General features: G+C 42.8%; 1 protein-coding gene across 1 annotated transcript in view; it reads left to right on the forward strand.

Annotated features, from left to right (window-relative positions):
* The window catches only part of LOC146817710 (alpha-1-antiproteinase-like), a 56,101-nt gene extending 38,259 nt beyond the window's left edge, over nt 1-17,842 (forward strand). The window contains exon 4 of the mRNA XM_085611169.1: nt 15,778-17,842. Coding sequence (XP_085467295.1) covers nt 15,778-15,969 — 192 coding nt within the window. The 3' untranslated portion in view covers nt 15,970-17,842. The remainder of the gene's footprint in view (nt 1-15,777) is intronic.
* The last annotated feature ends 3,909 nt before the right edge of the window (nt 17,843-21,751 follow it).

Raw genomic sequence — 21,751 nt, forward strand, 5'->3', positions numbered from 1 at the left:
TGAAACTGGGTCGAGTTCTGTGTTTTTTGCCCCTCCCAATTCTTCTCTTGGAAGGTTTTTCCTGATATTGGGGAGTAAAGCACCCCAGTGCACAGTTTACACGTAGTGCTGGAAACAATGCATTTGTGGAGATACCAATCAACTCTACAACATTACTTAAAGGAAACATTGAACTTGCCTCTCTACTGAAGATATTACGGTGTTAAAGTTCCCCAAACCCCTCATCCAAGGTCTGATCGACATGCAGCAGGTTTTTCCTAATGCCTGACTATCTTTAGTTCAGTGTAAATTTCCTGATGTCTCGAGGCAGAAGCGTTAATAACACGTTAATTCTAGACATTGCTGTCCAATTATCACTGCTCGGAAGAAGTCGTATAGCATCGCTACTAGTCAGCGTTCTAATCCAATTCGAGATGCATTATGTGGCTTAAACATGTGCTAGGTAGCTTTGTTTATGGGATATTATCACGGTATTTCTTACAGGGCACTCTTGTTTAATATATAGTATAAAATTGAACACAAGTCATCGCATTTTGTTTTGAGCTTCTGTTAATATATGTAAACTATAGTGCATATTTAGTTTTCTGTGGGTTTCGTTTTCAGGCCTGTCTTAGAGCCTGGTTTTGGAGAAACCGCTAACTCAGGTTGCCCCCGCCATCCCCCTCAAAGTCCTAATAAGAATAAACACATCATACACTCAGACTTTTGGTCTCCCCTCTTCACCCATTGGTCTGTTCAAAATGAGAATGCTCCTGCCCACCCCAGCCCTTCTGCATGAGCTAATGGGTCAGTCCCCTTTGGTCATTGGTTTTCTTTACTGAGTGAGTGTGAGTGACAGCACTTTTTTCTTGCACATGTCCACATCCACTTAGAAAGTAGCCTACTTCAATGTCAGCCCTGATATTTTTCAGTCTTCTTTTTTCCTCCCCTAAGGGGCATTTATTTTTATTTAGTTTTTTACTTTTTTTTTCTATAAAACAAATGCACACTATCCGTAGATTTTAATTTAATTACTGTTACATATTTAATGTCTACTACATGTTTGCAAAAAGCGAAGGAAAAGGCTGTCTTGCTGGTGCTCGTTATTTCTTTGGTGGTCTCTGGAAGGATATCTAGATATCTTTCCAGTTGTGTAGTTTCTTCCATGCCGTTTGTGCTACAGATGCCCACAGCTATAAAGGCTAATGTCCGAACCTGATCATGTGCATCTGTGGACAGAACCACATGTTCCTTTTTTCTTTTCTTTTCTTATGGTCTCCAGAGCTCTATGCTAGCTTCTGATTGGAATCCATTCACTCTTATGCCTGTAGCTTAATTTGACTACTCTTGTAATCACTCTGCTTTCTGAGTCTACCACTGATTGGGCTACGTGGACTGAAGTTTATTTTGGTTGCTTAATAGCATAGAGCTTATAGCTCCCAAAATCTCATCCCCGCATTTTTGTTTTCCTACAGTCACTTCTTCACAACTGAATTAAGTTGTGCAATTGCACAATCCCAAGATTTTCCAACTGTCAATGTTTTGCAATTTATGGGTCCCGACTAATGTTGATCCACCAATCTGCATAAAAACATGAATCTCATTTTAGTTTAATGGCTATTGAGTGGCACTGCTGACCTGTTTACTTTTAGGTTTCGCCTGTCAGACAAGGCAAGCTTTCTGGTGGTGGGTTTTTAAAAACTAAGTGGGCTGAGATCTTGCTCAGCGTTTACCTTTTAATTTGCTTTGTCACTCATCTGGGATGGCTTTCCTGCCTCTTCGTGTCTGTCCCTCCAGTGGAGCTTAGTCTTTATACCCTCCTCTTGAATGCCTGACATGTATTTTTCCATTGCTCACTTTTTAGGGAGCTACTTTTGTCTTTTTGTTTAATCACTTCACGGTTGGATGTTTTTCAGCTCTCTCCCTTGTGTGCGTCTCCCCTCCAAATACCACCCTCAGCTCTCCAGGCTGCTATTTACTTTGTGTGCTTCTTTTCCCAATCTCACCCACCCGCAATTAGTTTTAATTTTCGCACAACCCAATTCCTCTAGTGTAACCGAAATATATTTATCTATTTTATATATAAAATCTTTGTTTTTTGCTGATCCAAGCAGCATTCAGGCTTGGATCAGCAAAAAAAAAGAGAAAGTGGAGCTCCCATAATAATGGAAGGGTGCTTGAACAGTGACCCATGCATTCCCTCCAGAATGAAATGACAAATTCACATATATCTATATCTCTTATTTTTAAAATCTCGTAGCTAAGCTCGGGTAGCTTGCAGTGGAACAAGTGGATAACTTGCACATTAGCATGGGCATGTTTTAGGACAAGGTGGACCAATTTCCAGGTTGCATGTAACCGCAAGTCTTTGTAAACAAATGTCCAAGGTATTATATCATGAGTACGAAAGTGGTTAATCTGCAGTGGATGGGGGAGGAACCTGTAGGTGTCCCTGGTTGATGTGCCGAAAGTTATATTTCCCACTGCTGCTATGCTTTCTCCTACCTGAAAACCTTTAGTAGGAAAGGCACTTCCTGGTTGTAAAATCTTCACATATGCAAATCTGAAGGCTGAACATTGGCTTCATTTGTAGGATTGGTAAAGGTTGAACATGCAGGTGTCTGTTACATCATAAGAATTGTGCAAGTGACCCAGCTATATATTCATATGTTCTTTACTGATGTGTATGTTGGGTACCTGGTCTGAGACGGAAAGCTGCATCTCAGTGTCTGCCTGTTCAGTGTAGCTGAAGCGCACTGATGAGATTGACACCGGGTACTGTAATCCAATTGAATATCACACACACATCAGTCTTTTGTCAGGTACATTATTTAAAAGGGTCTCTTTAATAGCCATTTTAGAATAATATGGAGGAAGAAAATTGGAAATGTTAAGTCTCCGTACATAACTGTTTCACAAAAATAGCTTTGGGCTACTCTTGTGCTTTTCAAGTTGACTTTTGGTTTGGGTTGCAAGATCGCTTCAAGTCCGCATTGGACAAAACTATCAAATTAGATTTCTGCTTCACCAATATCCCTCATACTGTCCCTGTGTGTTAACAGATGGGCCATTGGTAGAGCCAACCTAATTCATGATTGTTGCTGTAATGTATTTATTTTTCTTTTTTCTTAATTTGTATTTTGTAGCATTTTATCCTTACCTTTCTGGAGCGACCATAGTTGCCCCAAAATATGTAATCTTTCACTGGTTTATGCTTGTTGTGTTTAGTCTTTCAGCCTGGCCTAATTGTCACATGTTCTTGTACTAGACGTTACTGGGAGCCTGCAGTTCCCTTGCAGTTGGGTCAGCCTTAATTTCAATGTATGTCTGGTTACTGGAAGGTCTTGGAAAATGAATGCTTCGGTTCCTCTTGTCCGGAGTGCAAAATCGCCCATTTGTATGCATATTAAAGACTCTGCATGGCCCTTTGAAGTCGGCCTTGTAGCTAGAAGGGTTGGTGTTTTTTTTTTGTTTACTTTGCTTCATTTGCCGTGTGCAGACTCTTTCCTCACGGCCACCGCGCTTGTTGTTTACTTTAGGCACCGTGTTAATATTTTATTTCACCTATTTCTAGCAATATTTACAACACCTCTCGTAGCGCTTAATATCTGGCTGTACGGGTAAAAGTCACAGAAAAGGGATGACTGTTTGGTATTACCCCCTGTGTGACCAGAGCGTTTCGGGTCTAGCAAGACTTTTAACCCCTTCCCCGCTCATGACGGAACCACTCCGTCATGAGCCACGGTTGCGCTGTGCTCATGAAGGAGTGGTTCCGTCATGATGCGGCCGTTGGCGGCCGCCCCGCCCACGCGGCGCTAATTCCCCGCCTGTGCGGGCGATTAGCGCAGTGGGCGGAGACGTGACGGAACCACTCCGTCATGAGCACAGCTCAACCGTGGCTCGTGACGGAGTGGTTCCGTCACGAGCACAGCGCCACCGCACCTGCCCCCAAACCCCCCCAGCGCCGCGGCGGAATTCCTGCCGCGGCGAAGGGGTTAAAAATCTTGTTTAGTAAAGATACGCATGTAGTGACGTTATATTGATGTGCTGACTTTGCATCTTGTGATTGGCAACCAAGCAGAGGGAGGCAACAACGCTGGTGTTACCCGCCCCTCTGACCCCAGGCTGTAGATGTGGCCCAGTGAAGAGAATTTGCTTTAAAAGCGCAAAAACATATAGGAAATTAGTATATAGGTCCAAAGTAGGAAAGCATTTAAAACTATGAAATAGACTGCCCCCATCAAAAAAGAAGGAAAACGGTTTACTGGAGGGGACTCCACCATGCAGATCTTGCTGCCTGTCTCCATCCTTGTGGCCTCTTTCCTTCTCTGCTGTTCCTAGTCCTTGTCAGCCTCCAGGGAGGGGTGCTGCCTTCTCCCTGAACGCCCCCCTTTAATAGCACCAGGAAACCACTCACAGGTTTAGCAGGAGACTTAGCATCTGTTTGTTAAGGTGTGATTGAAGAGGTTTTTTTTTTTTAATAGCCATCGCCTGACAACAGGTAGAAAGAGTGCACAGGAGAGAGCCACCCTGAGAGCTTAAGGAGAGGAATGAAGGTCAGGCTGTGGGCTGAAATCTCCAAACATGCATATTGCAAAACGTATAGATATATAGACATGAATGCAGACTAATTTAACCTAAAAATTTACAGTAACTAAAATACATTTTTATTTTAATTCTTTTTAATTGGGTCGTTCAATTGTACATACTGTCTACTTGGTTATATAAGGTAATAAAAATGCTTAATACTTATAACTTTTCAACATTCTGCATAGCAGCCCAGCCACTCTACAATATAGCTTAAAGACATTGGCAAAGCCAGTAGCTCTGGCTAAACACTTATAAGATCCCAAGGCGAGACCTATTGGCTATGCCAATGCTTGTTTAGGTCTTGCAAAAGACTGCACATGTGCTGTAGCTTGCAAGACATTTTGTTACTTACAGGGGGTTTAGAGGTCACCCATTGCTTACCATTGGTTGGTTTCATTGGATCTCTGATGCTCTTGCGTTTCATACGTTGACACATGTGGCATTCACTTCTTCTTGTTGTGTTTGTCCCTCCCCTGCAGCATGGCTGCAGTACTTGTGTTCTTTCCTGCTCCCTTAATCAGGAGCAATTTTTTTTTTGTTTTGTTTAAGCCCTTGACTAGAGTGCATGTCTTTTCCAGCATTCTCCCCCCACATGCCCCCCTGCGTCTTGCTTTACCCTTCCCTCACCTTCCTCTGCGTTGCTTCTCCTCCCCTCCTTGTTGCTTTCACAGCCAGCTTTTTTCTTCTTTTTGTTGACCGCTCCAACTCTGATTGGCCAACGGGGGGTGTGGGGGGCGGGAGAGGGCTTGCATCATTTTGTATGTAAGTGCATGCTTCATGCGTGTGTCTACAAAATGATAGAGAGTCGCGTAGTAGACTTTTTGTTTCTTTTAAAAGCAATGTTACACAGCATCATGGAAACTGTACAGAATGGCTAGAACCTTTGGCAAACCCAAAGCTCCCAAAGGCAAGACCTATTGGCCTTGCTAATGCTTGTTTAAACACTGGAAGGGAGGACAAAGTTCAAATTTCCAGGGAAATAGAGTTCCACATTTTAGGAGCACATCCGGAGAAGGATTGGTTCAGGCTTCTTTTTTCCTGAAATTTGGAATTTCAAATATCAGTGAGTGCGCCTCATCTTTCATGATTCTCCACAACGCTTCAGTTTCTTATCAAGACAATGAGATTGGTCAGAGGAAATACGTTTGTGCATTAGGTATGCAACTTTAAACCTGGATTGTTACCCAATAGGATGCCAGTTTGAGGAAATCAAGATTGGTGTGATGTGGTCAAAACAGTTAGCACCTGTGACCAGACGTCCATTAGCATGTGGTGAGGCTTTCAATGGGGCAGTGTGTGTTTTTGGAAATCCTGACTAGAATGGCATTTCCATAGTCCAGTCTTGATAACACCATAGCCTGTATCACCGTCTTCAGGTCTTGGTCAGGTAGGAGGTTTGAAACCCTGGATGAATTTAGGAAGGTAATTTGCTGACCTTCTGGGCACACTGATGTGGTTGAGGAAATTTAGTTTTCCATCTAGAGTGAACTCTCTAGATTTGGCATTTTCACAGATGGTGGCAGGGCAGCTTACAAAGTTAGTTGAAGTTATCCATTCCCCAGCTGTCATGGGTGAAGCGTTATGAGAGAGAATTGTATTTTGTCAATAGTAGTGATTAATCGCAAGATGTCAGCCGGAAAGCAGACTTTCAAGTATGGATGGATGACGGTAGTTAAAACTGATCCATGTGAAATTCCTTGTTAGGCACTTAATCAGTTAGATAATGCATGTTGTATTTTGATCATGTGCAAGTCATTCACCAAGCATGACCTGAACCATTCTTGAACTTTCTCTTCAAGACCCATTCATTCTTTTAGGGTGCAGATAAGGATCTCATGGCAGATGGTATTGAATGCCGCAGAGAGGTCTCGTAAGGTAATCAAGCACGTGTCCCTGTTATCCATGATTCTGAGGGTGTGTTCTGTTAATCCAAAGAGAGGGGTCTCTATGCTCTGGCCTTCTCTAAACCCTGATCAAGGGCCTTATAGAATGAGCTTTAACTTAGTACACTTAAAGTACACTTTTCTGTGGCATATTCTTGCCTTATTAAGCAGTTGAAAGTTGTCCCTTGAGGGATTTTGCCACCAAGAGTGTTCCCACAGTCTGAGTTTTCGTTCTTCATTGAGGCCTTCAGTGAACCGAGGGTATGTCTTTTTTTTTTTTCCTCTCCTTGATTCCTCTTTCTGTTACGTGTGCATTACTCTCCATGACTGTAGTTTGAGAGTTGTTGAAACTAGTGGTTGCTATATTTATATTCTCTTGTGCTGATTGGCAGGGTTTCTCAGTTTGTTTTTGCTATCTCTTGTCTATTAAAAAGGGCCTTTTGGGTTCACCATAGATTCTGGATTTGGAAAAGGGGATTTGGAGGTGGTCTGACCATGAACTGCAACAGGGTTATCAGTTGGTATGAGGTTTTTTCTGTCATAATTAATTCCAGAGTGGCTCCTTTAACATGTATGTTTCAGAGCTAGGTGCGGTCAATCTCTATCAGGAATGAGTAAAGGGTTAGGTACACCTTGTCTTCAGGATCTCCCCATTGTAGGCCGAAATCACTGAGAAATATATGATGGAGGTTGGACATTACAGATCTACAAAGAGGCTTTGGAAATTAGGATGGGAGTCTGAACCAATACATTTGCAAGTCATGGATTTCTTGTTGATGATAGAAACACCACCACCAATTTTACCTTCTCTGTCCATGCGTGTGATATCGTAGTCTGGTGGGATGAGAAGAACCATCGCCAGCTGAGAGGATCCCCCTTAGAGTAACTGAATAGGCTTGGTATGTAGACTGATGTAGCCCACCTGCCTGTTTTGAGGGCAAGGTCTATTTCTTTGGGCTTGTGATCCAGGGTTTTCCCAGAGGTTGCTGGTTATTACCAAGAGGGAGTCGATTTCTTCAGGGCCAAGAGAAGGGGTCATTCTCTGCGGCTGGGACCAGTCTTTGGGTTTTGGTATGGGAAGCTGGGCTCTATTATTCTGTTCTAATGATTCTCATCTCAAAATGTCTGAACTTGAGTTTCAATTCTGAGGCTAGAGATTTAATAGTGTCAGAGAGGGCATATGTAGTGCTATGGTTAGCTCGAAAGAGGTGTCAGGAAAGGGTTTTGCAGTTTTTGGGGACATCATGACAACTGATGTTGTGGGGTAGGTGTAAAGCCTCTTTTTTTGTAGGATGAGACCAACTGGTTGTCGAAGCGGAGGAATACTCCTTATGTGTTGGTGAGTTGGAGAGTTCTATAAGGAGTTTGGGATTTGTAATTCCCTGTTTTGCAAGGTCATCGGGTTTGGGAGAAGGTCTCCACTAGTAGGAGATGTCTGAGTCAGAGTACTCAGAGTCCAAAGGGAAACGAGGCCTTAGCAAAGATCGGAGTCATTGTCTGGGATGAGGAGAAGTTTGGATTCGGGGTTTCTATAAGGTGTGAGTGGTTTAAGCTGTTAGATAGGGGTGAGCATTATGTAAAAGGAAGGGATGGTGGTAATGGCCGAGAGAGGGAAGGATAGAGTAGTGAGGCTTCTGGATGTGTGGAGGAGTAGGAGCTGTTAGCAGAAAAGGTCTGTCTGCTGTTGACCAAAGTGTTGGTCGAATTTACACAGGTTAGAAGCAGATAGATGAATCCTGATCTTTACACCATAAAGAGAGAAATGGACAGGTTTGCCATGATGAGCATAGAGGGTTGCCTGAAGAGTCTCTTGCCATACCGTATCTTAGCTATATTAGTTATGTTCACACTTGAAGGAGCTGATTTATGGTGCAGAGTTATGAGAGAAGAACCAGAGGTCCAGATCCGGGCCTCCATTTCCCCCATTGTGGTATTGGTCAGCAGTTAGGGGTTCTGGGTGGATACTTGAAAGTTCTGGCTACATTGTTGAATAGGCTCTTTAGGTATATGATCTTGTGTGAGGGGGGAGCTTTCAGAAGATAAATAGTTGATTTATTTCAGTACATGGTGTGGCTGCAGTGGTCAAAAAAGTTCTACTAGATAAGGGATGAGTGGATCAGTAGGGACAGGTGGGTCTGTAGACACCACATGGACGGCTGAGAGGGTAGATTGCATTCCATGGAGGTGTCCTCACAGAGGATTGCTCTGTGCTGGACCTGGGATTTAGTGATGTGCCTAGGGTCCTCAGGTTGGAGGGCCACAGAATATGGTTACGGGCAGGGAAAAGCCCTGTCTTGTGTGACAGAAAGTGGCTCTATGGTGGTGTCGCTGTTATTCGTGGGGAAGCTGAGGGTGGTGTGATTGTCCCTCATACGGAAGTTTGGAAGTCGTTAAACTCTAAGGTCTGTAGTCTTTATTGTGGATGGCAAGCCTGAATAGGCTTAGTTTGGAGCTAGGATGGGCTTATCTAATCATTTAGCGGCCCATCAGTGTCCCAGTCTGGGAGAGATTTGTTTCTTACCAGTGGGGAGCAACAAATTGGTGGAAGTCTCAGACCAGCCACAGATAAGTGGAGAGCAGTGATGTAGTTGAAGCAACAGGCCAGTCTTTAATGAGTAGTTGCCAGCTGGGAGGACTATAGTAATAGATGATGCGGTAGAACACATTTTCTTCTGATGCTGTTCTTCTACGAATATGCCTCTTTATTCCACTTGCCGTCACCCCACATGTTGTTTCAACGCGGTTGTTACAACGACCGGGTTGTAACAACACATACCATTACCCCGCAAGTCTTAACAACGACTTGCGGAAGGGGGGCGCTGGATGTTGGAATTGTATAATTTACTATTCCAACTCCAGTCTGTGCGGACAGTAGGGAAGGTGTTGGATTTTAAATCCAACACCTTCTCCCCCCTCCGCAAGTCGTTGTAACGCCTTGCGGGGTAATGGTATGCGTCGTTACAACGTGGCCATTGTAACGACCTCGTTGTATCAACATGCGGGGTGACGGATTCGTAATAAGGGCTGTTTACCGTCTTATACAGATAGTGATCCGTAGTTGTAGATCTAAAAGTACTTTTATTGATGCAGGAGGTTGATTTTCTTCTATTGGTGCTCTTCTGTCATTGGGTTAGGTGTTGGGGCAGGTCTTTCTTCTTCTTTTCTTCCCATGGGTCTGACAGTGCCATCACATCCTAGAGAGAAGAAGCCTGAGCAATAGTAGTCTTTTTGTTGTTTTCAGTGTAGGTAGGATTCAGTCCTATCGCTGCTTTGAAGATGGATGCCATATTTAGTATGAAGTTCCAACAGCCACTCCTTCCTCTATATTTGTGTGTGGAGTGAACTGGAGATTGGTGGGGGTATTGGTCCTGGAATCATGTTCCAGAAACCCTTCCCTCCTCCAGGTATTAGCCCAGCTTCTCGCTAGGTGACATGACAAATGTCAAGCCTAGGGGCGATTGTGGGGGTTGAGGTAACAAGGTGTTTAAAGCACAATAACGACCTCAATAGCTTGGTGAACCCTGACAATTTCTATGACAATGTTTTTCTGATACAACGTCGCAGGAGGCATGATTAGGTGGGATTTATGTACTTTCCTAATTATGTTTAAAAACTCTTGGAATAATAGAAAATCAAATAAAGAGCTTGAGTTATGTTGTGCCCGTAAAGATATTCCTTATCTTAAACAAATTAAAATGTGGGAAAGAAAGGAGTAGCTGTAACGTTTGTGAAGGAGCACCAGCAGAAAGCTAAATTACAGAAAAAATACCTTGTAAAATTGTCACACAGAAAAGTACTGACGCAATCGTTTGCCAGGGATCAAACTAAACCAGAATAAAGGTGGTACTGGTGTGTTGGTTAATTTAAAGAATTGTAAAAAGGAAATTCATACCTCCTGGTCTATTGTTTAACCTTTCTAAATAATAGCGCGACTCCCAAAATGTATTCTTTATTATAATAAGCTTGGTGAGCACTCTGTGCCGGGGCAAAATAATCCTCCTATTTAAGTGAATTATTTCTTCCTAAATTGTCAGTCAAAAAGTAACCGAAAAGAAGAGAGTCCTGTATCCCATAACTGGAAATCGGCCAGGATGAGTGGTATTACAGATTTGTATACATTAACCTTGAGATGACTGCTAGTCATCCAATACCTGGTTGCATTTAACAGACAAAACAGTATCCAACCCAACCTGAAAACAGGAAAAATAATACTGAAGTGGACTAGTTCTCAATATGAGGTGTAATGGTTTGCTACCACCACTATTGGGAGCAAAACATCTTTGTTAAATTCCCCTCATACACTCTAATAGTGTCATGCTTCATTATGGGGGCAACCTAGCTCCTAAAGGCCAGGGTGGACTCAACTGTTTTCCAGGGAGCGCTTGTGAGAAACGCCGGGAGGACAGAACCGACTAGGTAGCTGAGCGGGACCGGATCTTTGACGACTGTTTGACTACAACACCGTCCCACTTCTCTGTCCTCGTGAGAGGCGTGCAGTCCTCCATATTTTGGTTGGACACTCCTATATTGAGAACACCTCACTTAGGATAAGTTTATCCATACGGCGTCTGCATGATAATTTGAATATTCACATTGTCTTTTTGGTTTTAATACTGCAGAAGGGGATACCACCTTATTTTGTGCCCTGATGAAAGCCACAGACCTCTAGGGCTTGTTTGTGGCTGAAACATGTTGGCATGCATAGGGTCATAGGACCATTGAATCCTGGGGATATCCTATTTTCCTGTTTTTAATAACCACTATCTTTCCACATTAAAGGGATCCCTGGAGTTGATGGTGGTTTCTTAATCTTTAAAACCCCCTGCCTTTTTCTCACAAGAGCTCCCTGGAAAACGGTTGAGCCCACCCTGGCCTTTAGGAACCAGGGTGCCCCTATGATGAAGCATGACACTATTAGAGTGAGTGAGGGGAATTTAACAAATAGGTTTTGCTCCCAATAGTGGTAGTAGCAAACCATTACACCTCATATTGAAAACTAGTTCACTTCAGTATTATTTTTCCTGTTTTCGTGTTGGGTTGGATACTGTTTTGTTTGTGGTTACTGTTTGGGAGGACGTATCCGTTCCCACTTCCCTGTTGTGGAAGTACCTCTCCACCCTTAAGGCCTCATGGCCAGTATTGTACATGCATTTAACAGACACCTCGTGTTTGGCTGTTGAGTATCCAGCTGGTTCTTAAAGCTTACAGCCAGCTGCCATGAGGGTACATGTAAAAAACAAACTCCAAAAGAATTGCGATATCGAGGTTAAGGGCCTGAAACAAAAATTAAACAACATAAGAGGTACTGTAGACCGCGGGGAAACTCCAGGTCACTAGTTTGAGAGCAGAGTGAAAAGAGTGGAGATACACAGTCGGTGAGACAGTAATTTGAGCTGTGGATAGCCGTGTCTCTAAAGAAGGGTTCTCCAAAGTCTATCCTGGAGGGCCGGATCCATGCCATATTTTTAGCATATCCCCATTTAGATAAATGTATCTATCTTAAACATCTGTCATGGATCCGGTCCTCCAGGACTGACTTTGGAGAACCCTGCTTGAGCCCAAGGCATCGAATGCATATATTGTGATTTACAACGCTGTCAAAAGGAAAGAGAAGGGGGCATTATTCTTTATGCTTTGTCAGGTTCCCGCACTCATGTTACAAACATTTATTATAGGCAGGGCCACTAGAATTATGCTGCAGGAGAGGGCCAGTTATGTGGCAGGGTTGATGTAACTATGCAGTAAGAAATTGCAAATTATGTGGGATAGGGCAGCACGTATTATGAGAGTATTACTTCATTCTGTTGTCTTTTCCACTCATATAACACTGTTTTAGCAAAGGTTTCACCTCATTAGTACCACTTTAACACTCAAATATATCAATAAGCTTCTCGAAGATGACCAATCCACCCTCAGGAAGGGCCTTTCACTACACAGTAACACACATTTCTGTATTTTTTTGTAGCTTTTCTTCTGTTTGAACTTGAAACATGTTTGTTTTTAAATCTGCAGATTCTGCAGTAGATGATGGATTATGCGCAAAGTGCGGACAAATCATTATTCCAGTGGCCTTGACTAGATTTTTAAAGAAAGCCTGCTCTTTTTACAAATGATGAGGCAGCGAATACCACTAGATGGCACAAGATACTATATCTGCTGTGTCTTCTCATCCCCTACAGGACATTTTTAGGTCTGTTCACAGCACAGATGACTGCATAGTATGTTACAAATACTTTATACAATGGGCTTTGGCTCCCCTGGGGGAGTATTTCACCCTCGCCTCCTGATATTTGTCGTTTGGTGTATGATTTCATCTAATAAGGAGTGCTTGCACTGGAATGTATGAGTCTATTTGACATTTCGAACGTATACTGAATCATCACACATTAAATTGTATATAAATCATAGATGCATTGATACAGAAAGTAGCTGTTTTTTTTTTGTTTGTTTTTTCACAATAACAGGCTTTTGAAAGATTTTAGTCGACTCAAAATACAAGCCACACTTTGGCTTTGCCAATGTTTGTTTTAGACTTAGAATAGGGTGCTCGTCACACGGAAGGCTCTCTGAAGTTGTTGACCAAGGCTCCTCAAAAATATCTGACATGCCTGGTTGACATTACGGAATGCTATAAAAAAAATATATAGATGGATCATTGCATCAACACTGCCGCTATCCACCTCTATGCTCAAATCATCCATGCTTTGGGGGCTTCCCTCAGCTTGTCTGATGTAGGGCCAGCACATTCATTCTGGTACAGGCCTGCAAGTGCAGAGTGCTCGCTCTTTCCAAAGTTTAGCTTGCAGAAGCAAGAGAGAAATAGGTTGGATAGTGACACAATCTGACAAGTCTAGCCAGAGTTGTCTTTTTCAAGAGAAGTTTAATAAGCACTGCCTTCAATGTCGGGTGCTACCCAGGAGGTTAACACATTATAAAGCAGGTGCCACAGTTCCTGGGAAAGAAAAGTTGCCAGCAGTTTTGAAAACCAACATGGGTCCACGGAGGAGTCTGGGTTTTGCTGTCGGAGAGTAGCTTAGCACAGGTAGCTTCAGACAGTGTGTGAAATGCTGAAAATACATGTCATGTTCTTGCAAGACCAGGAATCGTCTTGGAAAACGTCCACACTGACCATGCATGTACGTTGAGAAGATTCGCTTTGACATGGTATGCAAGCTCACCTATTGACCTGAGCGGGCTGCTTTGACGCTCGGTCAGGAACAGGGAGCGTTTTTTTTTTTTCTACCCAGCTGTGCAGCACAAGTCAGTGGAGAAACTGTGTTCCGGGGCTGGCCTGCAGTTTGCTGTTTTAACCAAGGAAAGGCTGAAGGGACTTTGCTGTGTGCTGTGTCCCCCTGCTTGAAAGGACTTTGCTGTGCTGGGTCCTAAAGTAACTTATCCCCAAGGGCCCGAGGTGAGCTGGCTCCCTGTTGCGGAAACACAGGAACACAAATGTTTCCAGGAGAGTCTCAGCGGCACTGTGTGTGCATGCTTGTTGAAGCCTGAGACCCTTGTAAGCTGTGCCCTGTGATCGTGGGCACGTGGAGTCCAAGCAAGGATCAGTGACGCAAAGTGCGTGTGCTTTTTGCAACCTGAACCCCTTTGTGAGGATTGTCCAGTTATCGTGTGCACTGGAATCCAAGTGAGTCTCATCAATGCTGTGTGCGTTGTGCACTGTGAGACCTTCGTGAGGATTTGCCTGATTGTGTGCTCCGGTTTCCAAGTGGCTCTCATCGACGCTGTGTGCGTGTGTGTTGTGCACCGTGAGACCTTCGTGAGGATTTGCCTGATCTTGTGCACCGGAATCCAAATGAGTCTCCACGGCGCTGTGCGCGTCATCTCTGTGCAGCCTGAGACCTTTGTGTGGAGTGCCCGGTGATCGTGCACCCGAACCTCAAGGAAGTCTCAGAGACACTGTGTGCGTGTGCCCTGTGGCAGCCTGAGATCTTCGTAGTTGTAGCGGCCCGGACCGGCAGCCGCAGAGGAGTTGAGCCGCCGGCCCGAGCCCGCTGTTGCCAATTCACAAAGATTGCATTGGAGGCCCAGCCGCTGGACGAGGAGAGGAGAGTGAGTTTGCGCCTCCCAGGTAACATGTGTTGACTCCTGGGACGGGGTGCGGGCTCGGAGGGAGACGCTCTCGGCCTCTCTCTCGTTCCGGCAGTGTGAGCCTCTGCTTCGGGTCGTATCACGGCCCGTATTGCCAAGAGAGTGGCAGTACAGGGGCCAGAGTGCGAAGCTGCACTTTTTGATTACACCGTACCCGTGTTGGGGGCAACTGTTGAGAGGCTGACTGCAAGTCAGAAGGAGAGGCGGAAAGACCGCCTAAGGCACAGTGATCGGTGCCTGAGTGTATTACGCATTATTCCATTTCTGCATAACAGAGTACCTGACTGTCGTATTAAACATTGCATCATTTCTGCATAACAGAGTACCTGATTAGTGTATGATGCATGGCATTATTTCGGCATAACAAACTACCTGATTGTTGGATGACGCATTGCATTGTTTCTGCATAACGAACTACCTGATTAGCGTATTACGCATTGCATTATTCCTGCATAACTAATTACCTGATTAGTGTATTACAAATTGCCATATTTCTGCATAACGATGGTGGTTGTATTACGCATTGCATTATTTTTATCTTGCAAAGTGCCTGATTGTTGCGTTACGCATTGCATTCTTTTTACCTCGCAAAGTGTCTGATTGCTGCGTTACTCCTTACAGTATTTTTGCATTGCAAAAGTGCCTGATTCTAGCATTACGAACTGTATCCCATGATATTAGAATTACAGGAGAATGTTTAGAAGTGCTCATTAATAACGCCAGAACTTACAAGGGCTGGCTGGCCTAACAACCAACCAGGACAAATAGTACACAAACTCATATGTTGGATTTATATTGTGTGGTCTTATTGTATATCTTTTTATATAAAGTTTATACTCGTTTTTATAAAACTCGTGTGGAGTCCATTTGTGGTTTCATCATTGGGTTGTTGTGAGCGTTGTTGCAAATACTTTACACATATGCCTTGAAGATAAGCCTGGCTGCTCGTGCCAAGCTACCGAGGGGGTGAGCGGGGCTATCTCAGAAGGTGACCTTCCTTGCCCTGACGTGGAACCACGGGTCCCTATTTGGCTTAAGGTACCTACCTCGGCCAACCAGGGATCCCCGGTCTAACATATAGTTTTATATATATATTTATTTTTTCTGTTCTTATTTTGTATCCCCCCTCCCCACCCCATTTTACCGACCCCGAGGAGGTGGTACTCTAACACAGGTACTGGGTTTCCCCTCTCATTAACGTCTGTCTTCCCTTTCCTCGCAGGCCATCCACAAGGCTGTGCTCAGCATTGATGAAAAAGGCACCGAGGCAGCAGCAGCCACTGCCCTGGAGATGATGCCAATGTGTATGCCTCCAACTATAAAATTCGACAGGCCCTTCCTGCTGGTGATTTATCATAGTACAACTGACTGCAACCTTTTCATTGGGAAAATCGTGAACCCCACTGCAAAATAATTACAGGCGTCCTGTGCCTTCTAACCAATTTTCTCTTGCCTTTTAGGAACACATTTTGCACTGCTTTGCTGCCAGTTAGGGGGACAGAGGGTTATATTTTTTATTCAAGTATTATCACTTCACTCTGTTTTCTTCAGCCACAATCTTCATGTTTCTGTATTACATTTTCATTGTACTTTGATTACTTTTGCTTCTTTAACAAGAATTGTCACAATTTACACAAACAGTGCTCTGTGTAAAAGCTATAACCTACGTATTCTAACATATAGATTGTATATATTTAGTCAACATGAGTCCCAAGCAAGAGGTAGACCTAACTCCCTCTTCTACAGTAGAGACACCAGTTTATCACTTTTTTCTGATTTCAACTGGAATTAGCTTGGTACTCCATCTTCATGCATGAGTAACATTCATTTTATCAAACACCCTAAAAATGAATGTTAATCACTGACCTATTTTAATGAACTGCTGCCAAGTACATATACAAATGTATGTTGAGCACCACCCTCTCCCGAATCAAAGACTAGAGGTAAAGCAAGCTTGAATGATGTGCGAGAAACTGAGATGGTCCTGCCAGTCCAGCACATGGTCCTCCTCTCAACCTTACAAAAGGTAGCAAAGCAAACTGGGTGGAGGTTGGCTGATGCGTATGCATGTTTAAGTTGAACAATGTCTACTTGACGTTTGTTTGAAAAATAAATGCCAAAGTCCAGCATGCATCAAATCAAAGCAACACACTAACAGGGTTGTCTTTGACTTTAAGTGAGAAAATGAATTGATATTTGAAACTTTGCAGGGCACGCGGTCTCTGTATTTGTAGTGGTGTTTGACACATCACAGTAATGGTACCTACAGCCTGAGATCCTAGGATGGTGTGCGGCTGACCAGGAAGCATGTGTCTACCATAAACTAGGAGGTGGCGCATTGTTGGTAGTAGGGCAGTGCGTATGCTGCTACCCTTAATGACATTAAAGGCACTATAGAATACACACTTTCAGTCCAACTAAAAAGGTTACTTTTGGACTGTCTTTCGATTGGCCACTTCTTTACTTTTAAGCCAATTGTAGATCTATATCAAATGAGATGATCCCACAGTAAGTCGGTATATGTTTTACTTTACAAATAAGATGATAATGAAAAGCATTATAGAGCATACCACAGCATTTAATACATTAATTCTGAATAAAAAATATATATGAATATATCATTAATTCAAAGCATACATCCATTACTAACTTTAATACAATCTTCTTAGTTGAAGCTATGGGCATCTTACTGGAAGGCTGTGAAATCTTAGGTAAACAGCACCAATGGTCCAAGCTAAGTTTCTGATAGTACAGTCCTGTAAGGCTCTAGTAAGTCTTCCCGATCAAAAAGTTGTATCACCAACTGGTACTGTAGAGTACAGAAAGGACTAGATAGCAACTACTAGGAAATTTTATAGTGACATGTAATTTAGACCTGCCCACAAATAGCCTGTTGCTCCTTATAAGATTGTTGCTTTGCAGTAGAAAACCCCGAAAGATTAACACTTAACCTCTTTTTCAGTTTATTTGTACATCTGTCATTCCTGCATCTAACGCTTTTGAATCACTCTGTCCCTCAATATTAACCTTAGACAATGTATTTGTTCAATCCACAACTCTACAAATCCATCTCTTGCCATGTCTATATACATCGACTTTCCATCATTAAGAGTGTTTGACTTTGGTATCAAGTTAACCTTGGGTTTTCTTGATTCCTCCAAGTGGCCTCAGAAATAACTCCATGTTCTGCTATGTTTTTTTAATCTTTATATCAAATGTACCTTGTGCCTTTAATTTGAAGGAAATATTTTGGATAAAATAGGATGTAAATAAAATCTTTTTCATCAGTTATGGTTTGGCCTCTTCATCATAAACAGGGCTGTTCAGTACCTATTGTAAGACTCCAAATGCAGATATTGTTTATATTTCACATTTTTCTAACTATTGATTGACATGTCTAACAGCCAAAAACATTTTTTATTTATTCCTTTTTTTTAAATGGCATTCCAATTGCAAGGCTGATTCCTCTGTTTTTAGGTATTTTTAAGTCTAAATCAATGTTTCTAAAATGGTATGAAAATTCTAATAAGATACAAACAGGAAGGGTCCCCTCAATGCTATCAAACGCATAATTTGGTATGGCTGTATACAACACACAAAGTGATTAAATCATCAACTTACTTGACATTTCTTAGGCAAGTGACATAAGTTAGTATTATTTTGAATTCTAAACTCTGTTTGTGACTGTGTCTGTCTGTCCTTCCTTCTTTCTGGCGGTCACCAGTAGGTAGTTCTAGTTAGGACCTATTTTCTATAGGAATTAATTTTTTTGATTTGCCAATAACTTTAGTGCCATTTGAAGAATATTCATAATTCTTTTATTAACAAGTGCCCCGGTGATTCTAGTTGTGCATGGAAAGTTTCAGGATGATACGTCAAGCGGGGGCTGAGAAAAGGGGTGGGGGCAAAAAAAGTGAGTTTCCCATGTTAATTCACATTTTAGACACTACTACAGCCCGAATCCCTGAACAGAATTACACCAAATTTGGCAGAAAGGTAGATCTTGGTTCAGAAAGCGATTTGGTGGAAATCTGTTCAGTCTTTTTTTTTTTTTAGAAATTAAAAGAAAACCAAATTTGTAGATCTCGGGACGCGGATTCTCTGCAAAGTCCCAGAGGTACGCACCAACAGCAATGCTGTGATTGGATGGCTGCAACCTGAGAGAAAAGTTGCAGCCGACATTTTGTTCATCGGGTCTCAGTTCCCAGCGGGGAAAAGAAACATTTTTTTCTACGTGAGGATCTGTAGATCCTCCTGGATTTTGGTGGACACAGAACCCAATTAAAAATACTCTTCGACTCCCACACCTACTCACACACTCACTCACTCACTCACTCACTCACTCACTCACATACTTACATACCCACACATACCCATGCAGTCACTCACACACCTACTCACAGACCAACACAGCTTTCACACACCCACACAACCACTCACACACCTATACAGCCACTCGCACACCCACTCACAGACCCTCAAAACTACTCCGACACCAACTCACAGACCAACACAGCTTTCACACAATCACTCACACAACCACTCACACCCACACAACCACTCACACACCCATAACCACTCACACACTCCCACAACTACTCACACATCCACACAGCCACTCACACATCTACTTATACAGCCACTCTACACCCACTCACTGACCCACACAGCCAGTCACACATACACACACAATTACACACCCACACCACCACTCACACACCCCCTCACACACCCTTGTTACAGGGTTGTTCTAGTTGGGAAATAGATTTAAAAAACATAAACAATCACTGAAAAACCCCAAAGGTTACAGGGACGTTATAGTTGAGTTCAGATTTTACTGACACAAAACCATACAAATTCACAGTTCTAGTTCTGTCAAGTAACTATAACTTGTACCCTAAGGTAACTATAGCTCACGCCCTCGCCTTGCACTGCTAATTACCCCACATATTACATTACTCGTGACATCTTCTGTAACATCATTGATAATATTATTGCAACATTTGCAGTGAAATTGTTGGTGAGAAAACTGTGCATGGCAGGGGCGTGAGTTATAGTTACATTAGGGCTCAAGTTATAGTTACTTGAGATTACTATGACTGCTGAACTTGTATGGTTTTGAGTGTGTAAAATCTGAACCTAACTGTAACACCCCTGTAACCTTTGGTTTTTCCAGTGGAGGAAAAACATATATATATTAATAACCTACTGGCAGTCACCATTAGCTAGTTATAGTTAGGACTGAGTTTCCATAGGAAAAGAGTTTTTTGTTTTGCTATTAACTTTGGCACCGTTCGACGAATCGTCTCAGAATTTCAAAACTAGTTTGCCAGTCACTTCTGTTGCTGTTTGGAAAGTTCTAGGGTCGGGAAAAAGGGGAGATGTTCCAAAATGCATTTTCTCCATGCAATTTCCCATAGGGATTTTAGACACTACAGCCTGAACCGCTGAACGGAATTACCCAAATTTTGTCAGAAAGCTAGATTTTGGTCCAGAAAGAGTGCTTTTTTGTAATTTGGTGTAAATATGTTCAGTAGTTTTGGATTTATTAAAGTAAAAAGACTATTTATATCTAGAGATGAAGATCCACAGTGGATCCTCCGCAGATCGAGGTGGATTCACGGATCCACGTGCCAACAGCAATGCCCTGTTTGGCTGTCCGGAACTGGAGAGGAACATTGTACCTATCATTTTGTTCATCATGACATGGGTCCGGAGGAGGGGGAGAATGAAATGTAAAAGTGATAGAAGGGATCAGGGTAGAGGTACCTTGACCCCATGGGACTGAAAATGGGGTCTGTGAGGTATCCCTCATAGACAAGAAATTGTCCAAGAATGTATTTATTCATTTTTTAGCGTGAGAATTGACGGATTCAACAGCTCCTCATGGATTCAGGCAGATTTGGTGCATCCGCTGATCCAGTTCAGACCTCATTTAAAAAAACATACACACCCCCTCACAGACCCAAACACCTACTTACCCACGCAACCATTTACACACCCACATGACCACTCACACACACACACGACCACTCACACACACCCACTCACGCACCCACCCAGACTCTCACAGCCTTCTCACACACCCACTCACATACCCACAAATCGACTCACACAGCCACTCCCACTTACACAGCCACTCCCACACCCACTCACACAACTGTATAGTTACCCACACAGTCACTCATACACCCACACACAGGCAGTGATACATTTCTAGAAATTGCAATAACATATGTATGTTTTAGTATTGAATGTGTGCAATATAACCATCAGACTCCTTGATTGTCCGAGGATTCGTGAGGGATCCATAAAATGAATTTAAAAAAAGAAAAACTTGGTGCATTGCAAGTATAGAAAAACTACATTAGTAACCCCACCTTAATTGTTTTGTTCTAAAATATATAATAAGAATGAATGTGTGAATAAAATGTATTTATAAACTTGTGACAATTGAGGAAATTCGATTTTCGATCTCGCTTATATTCAGCCACCATTTTGTGTTCCACCGCCATTTTGTGTTGCCCTCACTCAGCCAGCACAATGAACGAAGTTTTTCTGCTGATCTTACTGCGACGTGTCAAAATAACCTCCTGCCTCTGTTTACGAAACTAATGTCAGGGACTGGCTGAGTCCACTAATCCTCGTCTGGTTTGACTAAGCCCTGTCTCGACAATCTGTTGGTTCGCACCATTCTTTCCTGACTTTATCTTATCTTCTGGCCTTCGCTATTCTCTACTTGTATTCTTTCATTTCACAACTGTCCTCCAAAGCATACAAATGTGTCCTGCCATCTGCAAGTTGAGTTGTGGACACTACCACTAATTAACTTGTGGGGAGGGGTGACAAAAACAGTTGGAAGAGAGGTTTATTTGGGTTACTTGATATCTTGTTTTCAAACTTTTCTCATTGGTTATATCTTGTTTTCAAACTCTTCCCATTGGCTAAACATGTATGCATTGGGAGTGTTCTTGGTGAATCTATGTGCTATAAAAGATTGTGCGCCATGGAGTAAAGTGGCAGTCTCCTGAGAACCTACCACTGATGTACTTCTAGGACAACTGTACCAGGCTGCAGCTAATAAATTGAAGTTCCTATGCCAACAGAGTGTTCCGTGTCTCTGTACAATTAAGCAGGCGAACTCAGAAGATTTCAGGCGTACCCTGCGCCGCCAGGCCTAATTCAGCCTGGTTCTT

Source organism: Triturus cristatus, chromosome 6, assembly GCF_964204655.1.
Source record: "Triturus cristatus chromosome 6, aTriCri1.1, whole genome shotgun sequence".
In the NCBI taxonomy this organism is placed as follows: domain Eukaryota; kingdom Metazoa; phylum Chordata; class Amphibia; order Caudata; family Salamandridae; genus Triturus; species Triturus cristatus.